Raw genomic sequence first — 15,154 nt, forward strand, 5'->3', positions numbered from 1 at the left:
GTGGTTTTGGGCTTAAACCTGACATACAGCATACGGCGGAAACCTGAGTGCATTTTATTGTTTGTCTCACCTATTATACTGGATATCATTTAACATTATAATTCATATTATATCCAAGATGTTGGGATACCCACATACTTTTGGCCATATAGTGTATTTATATAAGAGAAGAGAATCAGAAATTATCAGACTATCTAAAAATAACTGGACCAAACTTTAATCTATTGACTTTAATGTCCTGTAGAGGACAGGCTGATGGGCTTTATCAAAGGATAAACCTTATCATTTATATACATATGCATTTTGTTACATTTGATAAGATGTATCTTAAATCATAATAAATTATATATGCTTTTGACTGCTGTGAACCTATGATCTTACAAGTGCAAACATATTTCAACTGCTTTTCATTGGTAATAGGATATAGACCATAAATAGTTTGGATTATGACATTTTATGCAAGCATAAACAGGATATTTGCCATCCGTGTAAACTGTGTTTGTGCGCATGTGTTAAACTACCAATTAGGGATTAAAGAGTCCCATAGTTTATATCAAGACATAGAGACATTACATATATACACTCATAAACATATTTAACCTTCTCTCTAAGCTGTTTATGCTGGCCTTACTTGCTATTCCACGAAAGGATATCAGTCTAAGTCACCTCTATCTGCCTTCTTCAATCTTGTTGAAATTTAAGTGCATCATAAATTATCCAATTGATTTAATAATTTCACTGCATGCATTTGATGAGCCCATGCTGAACTGTTAAGTGCCTTTGAGACTGCCGATGCCATGCATTATATTTCAAAATTGAGCATAAACGTGTAAAGGTTACATTAGACATTCTAATGCAGGGCAAGGGCCATGAAGCAAGGAAGGCAACCACTGTTCATTGCTCAGTTAGTGTCAGTTTTAAATATTGTGTGCAATTATGGTTTCGACCAAGAGATTGGTGTTTCGGTTCATTATCTTTACTTTATATACAACCTTTATATGCAATCAGGTTAGAATGGTACACTAGATCTGTGTTTCCCAAACTTACATTTTTTGTACCTCCACACCCCCATCAATAGAGCTCAAATACCCTTTTATAAAAAATAAACCTGACATGAATGCATTGTATTGTTTGTCTCACATATTATACTGTATATTATTTTAATATTTTAATTAATATTATTAATGTCCATTTAAAAAAATGAAATACATAAAATATCAAATAAAAAATAAATTAAAAACAGCAATACTCAGACCATCACCAAGTACTGTAGCTTTCTTTCTGTAGTTTCATACTGATCAAAGTAGATTCATTGGATTTTATGTTGAAATTCTTTTTTATATGCTTTTCGTAATACATTTCATGTGGAAGTTGAGCACATTAGTAGAGGCAGTAAATTACTACCAAAAAAAAAAATGCTTTAATCTCAAATGGTTAAAAGCACTTGTAAATGCTGATCTGAAGTGCACCCAAATTATTTTTTGTCCCAAAAATGCATGTTTGTACTGGGGCTCAACGCAATCAAATCCTCTTACACAGTCAAAATTCCATACAAATCCAGCACAACATGGAAACTGCAGTGTGTGCAGCCTGCTTGCTTAGTTTTGAGAATAACATGGAATATTTTTTTGGTGTCCCCAGGTATCTGACAGATGCGACTTTGTCTATGTGAATGGAAAAGAAACCCAGGGACGACTGCGGATGCTGGTGAACTTCACCTACAGTTATCTGAGCTCCCAGCTGGAGATGAAGGTGTGGTATCCTCGTCTTCCTCTGGATATAGAGGTGTCTGATACAGAACTAAGTCAAATCAAGAGCTGGAGGATCCCCATCGTGTCCACTAAAAGGTGCATTAACACATTTCACCATGTTTACATGCATATCATTTTCAGTTTAAGGTCTATATTCTGGTTATGCCTTTATTCTGTTTATTCTACAGGAATATTTACGTATGTAATCAGCATATTCCAAATAATAAAAAAAATTTTTTCCCTGTTATCTATTATGGAAATACAAGGGACTCTCACTCTTGTCATGTTTTACACTGCAACTTTGCATTTCTGAAGAATAATTAAATAAAATAATTTATTCACATTCTTGTCTGACAATAGCACATAAGGGAGCAATAAATTACAAAATGATCATCAGGCTGTTACAGCACTTTTGATAGTCTTTATATAATGTTATGTCCTTAAAAAAAAGACAAGGAAAGCACAGGGCCCGGACAGTGTTTCACCCACTTGTCTAAAATCCTGTGCTGACCAACTGGCCCCCACCTTCACACATATCTTCAACAGATCATTGGAGCAATGTGAATTTCCCTGCTGCTTCAAATGCTCCACCATCATTCCTGTCCCAAAGAAACCCAAAATCACAGGACTTAATGACTACAGACCTGTCGCTCTGACGTCTGTTGTCATGAAGTCATTTGAGAGACTGGTGTTGGCCCATCTGAAGTTTGCAGATGACACTACTGTCATCGGCCTCATCCAGGAAAAAAAAGAGAGAAATGGGTGCGTGTGGTAAAATACACACATTTGAAACAGTAGAAAAGTGGAATAAAACAAAGCACGTGGTAAATGGCAAAGGATAAAATAATGAACGCATAAGAATAAGTAATGCTATGCAGGCTAGCAAGCTACAAACACAGACTCTCTTGCAGGAACAGGAAGTTAGCCGGAACCGCAACAGTAAGGTGGGGACAGTGTCAGTCGGTCTCAGAAGGTTAAACAACATATACATAATCAGAATATGGCCAAATTCTGATTACAATCTACATGTATGCATGTAAACCAGGTCACTGTTGTTGTGCGTGGCATATAGAGGTGTTTGTGCACTGAAATATGCCTGTAATCCTATTGCCAGTTTGTTGAATAAGGAAACATAATGTAAGTGAAAGATTGGCTTGTGTTGAATGTTCAGAAAAACACAAAGAACTGATCAAAGAATACGGTTTGTCTGCAGATACCATGTTTTGAGAACCAAATTAACGGTTTCTTTTTTTAGCACTTGCTAATCAAACTCCCAAAATAAAGATTAAATGAGCTCTGTCAATGCTAATAATAGTCATGAAAACTAATCATGATAAAATTGTCTCCGATTGTTAATAACCATTGAGGGTCTGTAATACCCTATTTTACACAGATGAACACATCTTTAGACAAAAGCAATAATTAAACAATACAAATTTTCGCATTGATTGCAAGGATGGATTATAGCCTTTTAAGACCTCAGAGCCTAGCCTCTTTGATTATCACCTCTTGTTGAATTTCGGTTTGTAATGTCTAAATAGTGAGAAGTTATATCACACATTTTTTTTAAATCAAGTGGCAGTTGCGAGATATACAGTGCCATGACTAGTATAAAACCTCAAAGCTGAAACAAGGTATTCAGAAGGCACTGTTAATGCTAAGGAGGTGCCGGGAACAGAAAACACCTTGTGCCAACTCCCACACTTTCAAGTGCTGATTGTCTATCTATATATATATATCAATTTTACACTTGCAGTGACTTGTTTTTGGGTGTTTGGGCCATTGTAAGCCTGTCAGATGTGGCAGTGGCCCCATTTGACCCAGTCCATAATCCATCCTTGAGATCTTTGGAGGAAAATAAAACATATTTATTTTTTAAGCATTACCATATCATAAATGGTTAAGAGTGGTAACAACATAACCGGATAAAAACGTGTACAAATTGTCAGTCCATTTTCAGACAGGATCAGGCGGATTATGCATAGTGAAAAAATTATGAATATGATTGTGCAAGATTATGAGATGACTCTATGTTTAATACTATTGCATAATAGATTACATGGGGCAGAAACATCCCCTCATTAATTTAAAGAGTGATCCAATCAAGTCAGTGTCAAGTCAGTGATTGACACTTTTATATTTATATGAGGGTTTTTGCATTTTTCTTGGAAGGTATTTTCAATAGCTTTGTATTTTGATTATGTTCCTAACAGCAAACCAGGATGGAACAGTGAGGAAGACAGTAAGGGTAGGGGCTGTATGCTGCAATTTCAGCATGCTCTGGTTCGAGTCCTGACCCACTTTGTGGCAGAGCAGTCAAACCCTCAGGAGCCGCAGGCCTTTTTCCTGGGCTATGACTGGCAGGTGGATGTGACCAAGCTTGTACGTTACTTTCTGAAGGTGGATGACCCTAACATTGCCCGTCTGCAGGCAGGCAGGGTGCTTGCTGGACAAGATGTGGGCACCACATCAGTAAAGGTAAAATTAAATAGGATCTGTTGAGTTTGGACTAAATACAAGATTTAGGCCAGACATTGTGGATCTCATGAAGGGAATCCTTGTTAACCAGGTGTATCCCTCTTTTCAGGTGCTTTCTCCTCTGTCAGATGCTGTTCTGGCAGAAAAGACAGTGAAGGTTTTGGATGATAGAGTGACCATCACTGAACTTGGGCTGCAGTTGATCAGTGGCCTCACTCTCAGCCTTAAGCTCAGCACAGGGAGTAACCGAGTCATTAGTGCTACTGCGACCACACAGGAAGTGCTCAACTATCCCAAACAGGTAATTTATCATACAACCACACAAGATGACATATAATAATATTACAGTCCCAAAATATTCAACACGACTGGATGCCAACACACAAGAGTTATGAACGCTGTGAATCCATTTATTTCAGCAGGAATAATGCATCACAAAGACTTAGATAAATGTGAGGATTATGAGACCAAAAGTTGAGAAATTTTCAACATTTACTGTAACACTGTGGCATCCGTTAACCAATGAAAATGTCAGAGACAAAATCAGTTGTGCTATCAAAAATCCAAGTACCTGTATTCCCGCTTGATTCTTTAAACTGAACCTCAAAATGCGTCTTGATTTGATAAATATATTCTATTTTTATTTCAAACTGACAAAGCTCTTTCCACACCCTCAAAAAGCATCTTATTCATTTCTATCAGTCAAATGCACCCTCAGAGCTTTCTCTAGTATGCAATTGTTCTAAACTGTGGAAGAGCTCATCCATATACAAACCCCAAGAAACTTCAAAATTCAGTCTATTCTCTTGTTTCAGGAGGCAGTGTTGAGCTCTTGGCTTCAATTTAGTGATGGCTCCCTCACCCCTCTGGAAATTTATGACCCTATTCACTACCGCCTGGTTGTGACATCTCTGGATGAGGGCGTGATCGCTGTGCAGGACTCGCCTATCACTGTTGTGGCAGAAGGTGAAGGCCAAGGAGCGCTGGTGAGAGCTGAGTTGACCATTTGTGAGGTCTGCCAAAAATCCAAGCGCAAAAGCACTTTAGCTGTGGGCAGTGGCAGCTTAACGGTGAAGTTCCAGACAAACATTAGACCTCCTGAAAACAGTAGCATCAACAATAATGGCAATACAAACACCACTGGAAGCATCTCAGGCAGCACAGGACCATTTACTGGTGTCACTGGGACAGATATCAATGGCAAACTTGGTACTGAAGGAGAGGAATTGGACACTAAGAAGAGGCTGCAGCAGCCAGAGCAGTTTCCAAGCAGCAGTTCAGAGTCTGAGAAAGAGAAAAGTGCCTTGATGAAGATCACTCCCACTACCAAGTCGACAACACAAGGCTCATCCGCTGGCAGCATTGCGAATGATTTGGGAATGGGACGTGCTAACGATGCCTCGGCCGGAGTCAGTAAACCAGGGAATATTTTAAACAGTGAAAATTTCTATAGTACTGGTAAAGCAGGTAGAGATGGTGGCACTGAAATTTCTTGGAATAGTAATGAGTTTCCTGAGGGCTCAATGTTAAGCACTGGAAAAGCTTCTGGGAACTTACTGAACTACCCTCCACAAGTGGAAATCCCCAATCAAGAGGCAAAGAACAATGACTATGGAGATGAGGATGATGGTATTGAGGGGCCACTATCAAATCGACCTCTTACAGACTTGGAAATTGGGATGTATGCTTTATTAGGTGTCTTCTGCTTGGCGATCATAGTATTTATGGTAAACTGTGTGTCATACTTAGTTAAATTTCAGCACAAGCAGACTCCTGCTCATGTTTCTGAGCACACTGGTCATCGACACAACTGGGTATGGCTGGGAACTGATGATGAGCTAGTTATGAATGTCACTGGAAGCCCATTAAAGCAGGATGCTCACAACTCTGCTGTAATTGACATTGGACCGAGTACAGAACCTTGTGGAACTCTCACTCGAAGGACCTCCTGTCAAGTGTCTTCAGTGTCAACTGACTCTAGTGTTGGGTGTGTAGGAACCCTTAGAGAAAAACCAGTCAGAAGTGAGTCCTTACACTCACCCACTAGTAAGAGGAAGAGGGTCCAGTTCACCACCTTCACGTCTTTGGATCGACAAAACTCTCCCAAAACATTACCCCAAGAGAACTGTAATGGCATTAACTGGGTGGGCAAGGGTGAAAATTACACGGCACCTGAGGTGTCAGCTGCTGAGTCCTTGGAACTACTGTGATTGCTGGCACAAATGCAGCCTAAATTATACACCCATAGAATACATCTCTCTAAGGTTACCTGAATGCCTTCGTTCTTCAGGATGAAGTTGTTCTGTGCTACAAAGCACACAGGATTAAGGTCAAGATAATCAGTACGACTTCATGGTTCTCATACGGTCAAGGTTGTAACTTGTTTTCTTTGTGATTAGGTTTAAGCCTACAAGATGTAATCTGCCTAGATTACTGAGCATGTTAAAAGTCTTTTTTTTTACTGCACACAAACCACCTTGAGGTGGATGGACAAGTCCACTTTTCTTCTTCCTTGATGAGTTTTCATTTGGGGAATTTAATGAGATTTCAAAAAAGAAAGATTTAAAAGAAAATTGTCAATCTTTTTCGCTAAAACTAAAGGCTCGGATTGCACACTAAGGAACTATAAATTTTAATTTACTTTAAGAACACTGTAAGAAGTCACCATCTTCTATTTGTTTGTTACTTCATCCTTCCATGTTTTTATACAAAAGCACATGTGATTATTGTATAGATAAAAGTTAACTTTGTTTAAAGATATTTTACCAACCTGCATTTGTATATACAGTCCAATTTGTTTTCCATTAAAAAGACATAGAAAATATAAGACATGTATTTATTAGTTTGCACTTTTACAGACATATGCAGTGCATTTACGTTTCAGTTCAACACGGTGTTATCATAAGGCTTTGTGTTTTGCACTATGGTAGAGATTATGATCCCGATGATTCCGATGACGTCAGTACCCAAATCACCCCTATTTAGGATTAAAACGGTGACTTACGTGTTAGAATCACTTACTGTAACTATTAGACCACCACCAATGTTTATGTGACTAGGCTTTGAAAAGTAAACCTTTAGAAATTCAGCTTTTTTCCCACTCAAAAGTTCAGATTTTGTCACTATATTTAATAAACACAACTAGCTACAATATCACAAATTCAAAAGGTGTTATATCCAGATGTTTATATTTCATTTAATTGTGCCATTTATAAAATTCAAAGAAATGCAGGTACAGTCATTGAAAGCATTGAAAGTAAAGTACTACAGTCTTAGCTAAACATAACTTTCAACAGAATAAATATTCTCTAATATAATTTATAGCAAAACCTCCAAACACCAACATCTTTTGACCTCAACCCCTAAATAAAGATGCATTCAGGGACAAATAAAAAATTAAATGCAGAGCAAAAGTGACAGCAACATTGTTCCTCATCTGGGCTAATGAAAAATATGCTTTTTCATGGAATCAAAGGATCAATCTGTACCAAACAAAATGCCAATTATTCCAATAATCTGATATGAAAAATGCATTCACGGTGTAAAACCAACAATGTATTTTATATATATATATATATATATATATATATATATATATATATATATATACAGTGAGGAAAATAAGTATTTGAACACCCTGCTATTTTGCAAGTTCTCCCACTTAGAAATCATGGAGGGGTCTGAAATTGTCATCGTAGGTGCATGTCCACTGTGAGAGACATAATCTAAAAAAAATCCAGAAATCACAATGTATGATTTTTTTAACTATTTATTTGTATGATACAGCTGCAAATAAGTATTTGAACACCTGAGAAAATCAATGTTAATATTTGGTACAGTAGCCTTTGTTTGCAATTACAGAGGTCAAACGTTTCCTGTAGTTTTTCACCAGGTTTGCACACACTGCAGGAGGGATTTTGGCCCACTCCTCCACACAGATCTTCTCTAGATCAGTCAGGTTTCTGGGCTGTCGCTGAGAAACACGGAGTTTGAGCTCCCTCCAAAGATTCTCTATTGGGTTTAGGTCTGGAGACTGGCTAGGCCACGCCAGAACCTTGATATGCTTCTTACAGAGCCACTCCTTGGTTATCCTGGCTGTGTGCTTTGGGTCATTGTCATGTTGGAAGACCCAGCCTTGACCCATCTTCAATGCTCTAACTGAGGGAAGGAGGTTGTTCCCCAAAATCTCGCAATACATGGCCCCGGTCATCCTCTCCTTAATACAGTGCAGTCACCCTGTCCCATGTGCAGAAAAACACCCCCAAAGCATGATGCTACCACCCCCATGCTTCACAGTAGGGATGGTGTTCTTGGGATGGTATTCTTCTTCCTCCAAACACGGTTAGTGGAATTATGACCAAAAAGTTCTATTTTGGTCTCATCTGACCACATGACTTTCTCCCATGACTCCTATGGATCATCCAAATGGTCATTGGCAAACTTAAGACGGGCCTTGACATGTGCTGGTTTAAGCAGGGGAACCTTCCGTGCCATGCATGATTTCAAACCATGACGTCTTAGTGTATTACCAACAGTAACCTTGGAAACGGTGGTCCCAGCTCTTTTCAGGTCATTGACCAGCTCCTCCCCTGTAGTTCTGGGCTGATTTCTCACCTTTCTTAGGATCATTGAGACCCCACGAGGTGAGATCTTGCATGGAGCCCCAGTCCGAGGGAGATTGACGGTCATGTTTAGCTTCTTCCATATTCTAATGATTGCTCCAACAGTGGACCTTTTTTCACCAAGCTGCTTGGCAATTTCCCCGTAGCCCTTTCCAGCCTTGTGGAGGTGTGCAATTTTGTCTCTAGTGTCTTTGGACAGCTCTTTGGTCTTGGCCATGTTAGTAGTTGGATTCTTACTGATTGTATGGGGTGGACAGGTGTCTTTATGCAGCTAACGAACTCAAACGGGTGCATCTAATTTAGGATAATAAATGGAGTGGAGGTGGACATTTTAAAGGCAGACTAACAGGTCTTTGAGGGTCAGAATTCTAGCTGATAGACAGGTGTTCAAATACTTATTTGCAGCTGTATCATACAAATAAATAGTTAAAAAATTAAACATTGTGATTTCTGGATTTTTTTTTAGATTATGTCTCTCACAGTGGACATGCACCTACGATGACAATTTCAGACCCCTCCATGATTTCTAAGTGGGAGAACTTGCAAAATAGCAGGGTGTTCAAATACTTATTTTCCTCACTGTATATATATATATATATATATATATATATATATATATATATGAGCACTTAAAATAGATTGCCACATCATTTTCACATATCATGTGTACCAGTTTTTGGCCATTTAATCAGCTTATGGCTGATCTAAAAAATAAAAGCTTTCCTTTGTTCCTCTGGACTGGCTTAAAAATGTGGAGACCCTTAGTAAAAATAAAGTACATAAAAATTGTCCCTTTCATACCTGGTACAACATAAGAAATCAGTATAAACCTGTGGTTCCTGAAAACCATAAAATATTTTGTTTTGTTTTATGTATACTATTCCAGACACAAATGCCACAATTATCTTGACAGTCTTTGCAGAGGCTTACATTTTCAAATAAAATGGGTTTGCCTACTCATAATCTTTATAAAGTAAGAGCATAAAGCTCTCATCAAAGTTGTAAAAAACTTGAGACAAGCAATGATCCCATGGCACCGTCAATGAAGAGTCTCTACCAGCTGTTGGTATGCTGCTCTCTCTTTCATCGGGTTGTGACATGATGCAATGTAATTCTTTCCATTTCGCACCAATCTATCCTGGAGCATGTGATCATCCAGAAGTTTTTTGGACATGCTTACAAATTCCTGTGGAAACAAGAACATTGTACAGTATGTTAATGGCTAAAGTTTTTTTTAATTTCCTGTAGCCCCTTACTCTAGTGATATGGTTGTTGGATTTACATTTGATATATGTGACTGTGATGTACTTAAGACATCCTTCCAAAGTTGCCAAATGCTCACACATTTCTGAAATGGTGGGTCACTTTCTGACAGCTGCAATACTCATTTGTACTCTGACATCTCCAATTAATTGTGCCAGCTGTCAAATCTCAATTTGCTGTGCTGTGCCAGTTAACTTTGAATCATGACTATTGCACACTTTCATTCTGAGTCAAAGTCTAAATGTCTAAAATGAGAGACACACAAACTAGGAAATAGTGTCTTTTTATAGTCACCAAAACAACTGATGTCTTCTCAAGATCAGGAGGATGAATTGGAAAATATAAAGAATTAAACCTAGCATGTAGGGTTCCTGTAGAGGGCTTCTAAAGGGACTCATTGCACAAGTTCATTGCACATTATAATGTTGTCACAGTGCATTGAACTCTTATCTTTTAAAGATACAGGACAATTTTATTTAATAAACATATATAATAATAAACATATCAAAGTGAATATAACATGTAAAACAATTCTGAACAATAATCAAATAATTTGGAATCTCCAATTCCTTCAATCTAAGTCCTCTTGGTGGCGTAGTGTCTCGCTTCAATCCGGGTGGCCTCAGTTTACTCCGCGTCTGAGACGTCAACCCAAGCATCTTATCACGTGGCCCGCTGAGCGTGTTACCGCAGAAACATTGCACGTGTGGAGGCTTCACACCATCCACCACGGCATCCACGCACAACTCACCACACGCCCCACCGAGAGCGAACCACAAAGTGACCGCGAGGAGGTTACCCCATGTGACTCTACCCTCCCTTGCCACCCCCTCCCTAGTTTTTCACCTTTTATAAATTTTTGGAACTGTTGCCTTTTTTCCATTACTTGAATGTTGTAAGACAAAATTCATAAATCATTTTTTAATAGGTTTTGATTTCAGGCTGTAAAAAAACTAAAAAAGTGAATGTTCCAAAGGGTATAATTATTTTATCTAGGCATGGTGTTCACTGATCAGTCTAAACATTATGACCAATTGCCTAATATGCTGTTGGTCCTCCGCGTACCACCAAAACAGCGCCAACCCACCGAGGCATGGACTCTACAAGAGCCAGCAGATCCTTGAAATCTTGTAAGTTGCGAGGTGGAGCCACCATGGATTGGACTTGTTGGTCCAGCACATCCCACAGATGCTCAATCGGATTGAGATCAGGGGTATTTGGAGGCCAGGGCAACACCTTGAACTCTTCATCATGTTCCTCAAACCATTCCCAAAAAATGTGTGCAGTGTGGCAGGGCATATTATCCTACTGAAAGATGCCACTGCCATCAGGGAATACCATTGCAATGAAGGGGTGTACCTGGTCTGCAAGATGCTTAGGTTTTTTGCACTCGTGCATCGATTTGCATTGGGTGCCCAACACCCTGCCACCGCTTAATGGTTTGTCCCTCCTCGGACCACTGTAGATAGATACTCACCAATGCTAGCCGGGAGCACCCCACAAGCCTTGCTGTTTCAGAGATGCTCCGACCCAGTCATCTGGCCATAAAACTTTGGCCCTAGTTAAAGTCGCTCAGGTCTTTACTCCTGCCCATTCCTCCTGCATTCAACACGTTGATTACGAGAATGGATTGTTCACTTATCACTAATCTACCCAGACATTGACTTGTGGCCTGGTTAGGAGATGATCAACATTATTCTGTATTGGCTCTTCAGTGTATATTCTGTATTTATTGAAACCATGCACAAAAACAGTTAGTGCTGGACTACCACAACATTAGGAAGAGCATGAAGTTTATTTTTAGGTTCTTGATCATTTCAGTTTGATCTTAACAGTTTGTGTGGCACATTTTTGCGCACATTGTTTTGTAAGCCTGATGAAAAACAGCAAAGGGGCTGTTTTTGAAAGATAGGGCAGTACAAACTATATGGAAATAATAAGTGCTATTATTCATTCATGCGCAAAGAGGACATTTACACAGACATTTTAAAGGTAACATTTTTAAGGTGGAAAAAATAATTGACAAATAATGAACTTTTAATGTCTTTATTTGTGTTTTCCACATAGCCACAATTTACAGAGTGGCCACATCTTCATCACAAGCGCATGTGTGAGACTGCCTCCTTTCAACCTAACTTAAAAGACCTTCAGCTCCCAGTGACCTGCTCTTATCCACGGGTATCATAAGAGAGTCGTGTTAATGTTTGGCCTCATGCTGATGTGAAAGGCAGGGTACAAACCTCTCTTTTAGCTCCGCAGGAGTCCAGAAACCAAGATAAAAATTCAAGCAAAACAGCTTTTGTGTCATATGAAAGAGCCGTCCACAACAAGAGGCCCCTGCCCTTGACACAATACCATGATGAAATCAGAGTGCAAATGGCTGCACTTGTCAAAGACGTGGCCAAGCGTGTAGTACAAGTACATTTTATCCATGCAGGTCCATTGTATTTAGCAGGAGTTTGAAGATCTTATACAAGATCTAGTGCTGAGGCAGGCCAAAACACTTTCTTTATAATAACAGGAACTAAAAGACAGGCAATTTGAATGATTCTCTTCATTCTGCGGTCAAATATTTTTGTATAATGACTGCTATCCTGTATAAAAGACCATTGCTCCTGGCAAATAATCTCCATAACATAGCTATGCTAGTTTCATGTCTCGTCTTTGTCACACCTTACATCCTTGAAATAATTTAAACTTCATGTCAACTCAAAATTTCATGTCCATATATGTATTTATTGGGTATTCATAATGTCAGCTGTTTATTGGCACATACAGTAATAAACCCATTCAGGGTGATACAAGACCATACCATCTGGGTTCATTTTTGCAATAATGGCTGGCTAACGGTAGTGGACAGTGTTAGACAGATGGGCACCGGCTCCCTCGGAGAGCCTGGTTTCCCCCAAGGTAATCTTTCCCCATAAAATAACATGTTATGGAGTTTTGTGTTCCTTGCGTGTGTGGGAGTGTTTGCACTATCTGTGGGTGTATGCGTGCAAACTGTGGGTGTATTGTATGTAAGTGATGTGGCGCAAAGCACAATTTGCTATTTTCCTGAGAATAGGTAATTGTACTAAGACTATTCTAAAGTAAGTCTGTTTGTAGCGTAGTCTAAATTCAGTACCTGCATTTGCAGCTTGGAGATTCCACCAGCAGGTGGTAATAAAGTTAATAACCAAACTCTGAAAATATTTTTGACACAAATTATGTCCATGATGATCACTGATCTCAAATATTTATGAGATTTGTGTTAAGCAATCTTTAGGTCATGATTTATTTTTCAATTATTATTATTGTTTATATTTACTGTTATATATATTTATTGTTTGTATTTATGACCAATGTTTTATTAGAATTTGTCCACTTGTTTTCGTAGAGTGATTTTTAAATCATTGCAAAAGGGGCCGGTGGAAGAAGTTGGAAGAAGAGTAAAATGTTTGGATTTGGTATGATTTTTTTGACTACTTCCTTATTAGAATGATATTTTAGTTTAGTTTGAAGTGTAATTTGAATTTAGAAATATTTTTGGTTCCGTTTTTCATGTTTCAATGAATAAAATGTTTCAAAATCAAAAAGTGATGATAAAATCCCTTTTAATACTAGCCATGATTTGTGTGTCAGTAGATGGAAACTATTAATAATACTTACAATCTGTTTAATTTAACGAAGGGTAAATCCAAATCCTGACGAAAACCACATTTTACATGTGTATAACAGGAGTGTGTCACTGTCATAGAAATATGTCTGATTTTCAGCAGTATGTCCATATTTCTATTCTTTTTATTTAATTGCATCCTGAAGTGTTTAAGGTCAAGTAACCCCATATTTGATTTTTAAATTATCACTGGCTTAAATCACTGAGAAATTCACTGGGACATCTAAATGCAGTTCATAAAGTAGTGACAGGAATCGGTTGCATTTATACCTCAAACAAACATCATGTAAAGTACATACTGTAGCAGCAGCAATCAGGTGGGTTGAAAAGTAGCACAATGACCTACTGATCAATACTCAACAATGAAGAGAGTCTTGTACTTGTGCTTCATCACGCAACACGTCTTTAAACTTAGGGGTCAAAGCTTAGCCAAGGTCACAGGGGTATAGAGGGAGTCCACATGGCCACAATGACATGCCTTGCCTACATACATCACCATTTCTTATACATCCCTTAGAGACTGAGATTTCAAATGTTCAATCTGCTTTTACTTTTAATACATATGAGATAAGCCTGATAAATAGATGGTTGAAAATCCCTGCAAGGAGCAGTTTGGTTTAGACATAGGAGTTGGGCTCTTTGACCTCTTAAGCTGGCTTGGGCTCCTATCAGCCATTTAACATGACAGTACAATGAATGCTAAATCTGTCTGTGCCCCCTAAAGACCCAAAACATGTTACAGCATAGTCACAAGCAGAGGCAGCGATAAGAGTCCCTTTTACGCCAACATTGGTCTCTCTTTATACAGTTCAATTATTTAAATTGTTCAAATGTTCACTTTGTTTCTTGAGAGAACATTTGATCCTTTTTTGCCTACATTTTTGATGAATAGTTAATTTTACACTACAATTCAGTAAATGGATCTTGAAGCACTGTCTAAAATCTTTCTGGTGAGTAAGTAGTTCACGTGGAATGCTCTTGGGAAGTTAGCATGTCCTGTGATGACATGCTATGCTCCATCTAAAACTATTTTAAACAGCGTTTTGCTAATTCATTTAGAATTGTTATGCATGCAGTTTAAGACCATAATAACTGACAGACTACATTGAAAATCTGTCCTTTTGCACATACATATAACATTTTACCTAAAATCATTTTACTTCAAATCTCTGGGGGAAAACACGTATTGGACATGATAAAAAGGACAATTCTGTCATTATTTACTACCCTCATTTTGTTCCAGTAAAACCTCCATGCCTTTGCTTTTTTCCATGGAACACAAAAGAAAATGTTAGACAGTGTGTTATTCTCAGTCACCATTTACTTTTATTGCAAATTTTTCTATTCAATGAAAGTAAATGGTGACTGAGGCTGTTATTCTG

At 38.3% G+C, this 15,154-nt stretch overlaps 2 protein-coding genes across 2 annotated transcripts in view; one reads left to right on the top strand and one right to left on the bottom strand.

Annotated features, from left to right (window-relative positions):
- LOC127621221 (transmembrane protein 132D-like) overlaps positions 1–6,439 on the top strand; it is a 44,584-nt gene extending 38,145 nt beyond the window's left edge. The window contains exons 6-9 of the mRNA XM_052094728.1: positions 1,642–1,847; positions 3,965–4,229; positions 4,339–4,530; positions 5,045–6,439. Of these exons, the coding sequence (XP_051950688.1) occupies positions 1,642–1,847; positions 3,965–4,229; positions 4,339–4,530; positions 5,045–6,439 (2,058 nt within the window). The remainder of the gene's footprint in view (positions 1–1,641; positions 1,848–3,964; positions 4,230–4,338; positions 4,531–5,044) is intronic.
- Positions 6,440–9,430: 2,991 nt separating this feature from the next.
- glt1d1 (glycosyltransferase 1 domain containing 1) overlaps positions 9,431–15,154 on the bottom strand; it is a 55,923-nt gene continuing 50,199 nt past the window's right edge. Inside the window, exon 12 of the mRNA XM_052094017.1 lies at positions 9,431–10,037. Within this exon, the coding sequence (XP_051949977.1) occupies positions 9,891–10,037 (147 nt within the window). The 3' untranslated portion in view covers positions 9,431–9,890. The remainder of the gene's footprint in view (positions 10,038–15,154) is intronic.

This window comes from Xyrauchen texanus, chromosome 27 (assembly GCF_025860055.1).
Source record: "Xyrauchen texanus isolate HMW12.3.18 chromosome 27, RBS_HiC_50CHRs, whole genome shotgun sequence".
Lineage (NCBI taxonomy): Eukaryota > Metazoa > Chordata > Actinopteri > Cypriniformes > Catostomidae > Xyrauchen > Xyrauchen texanus.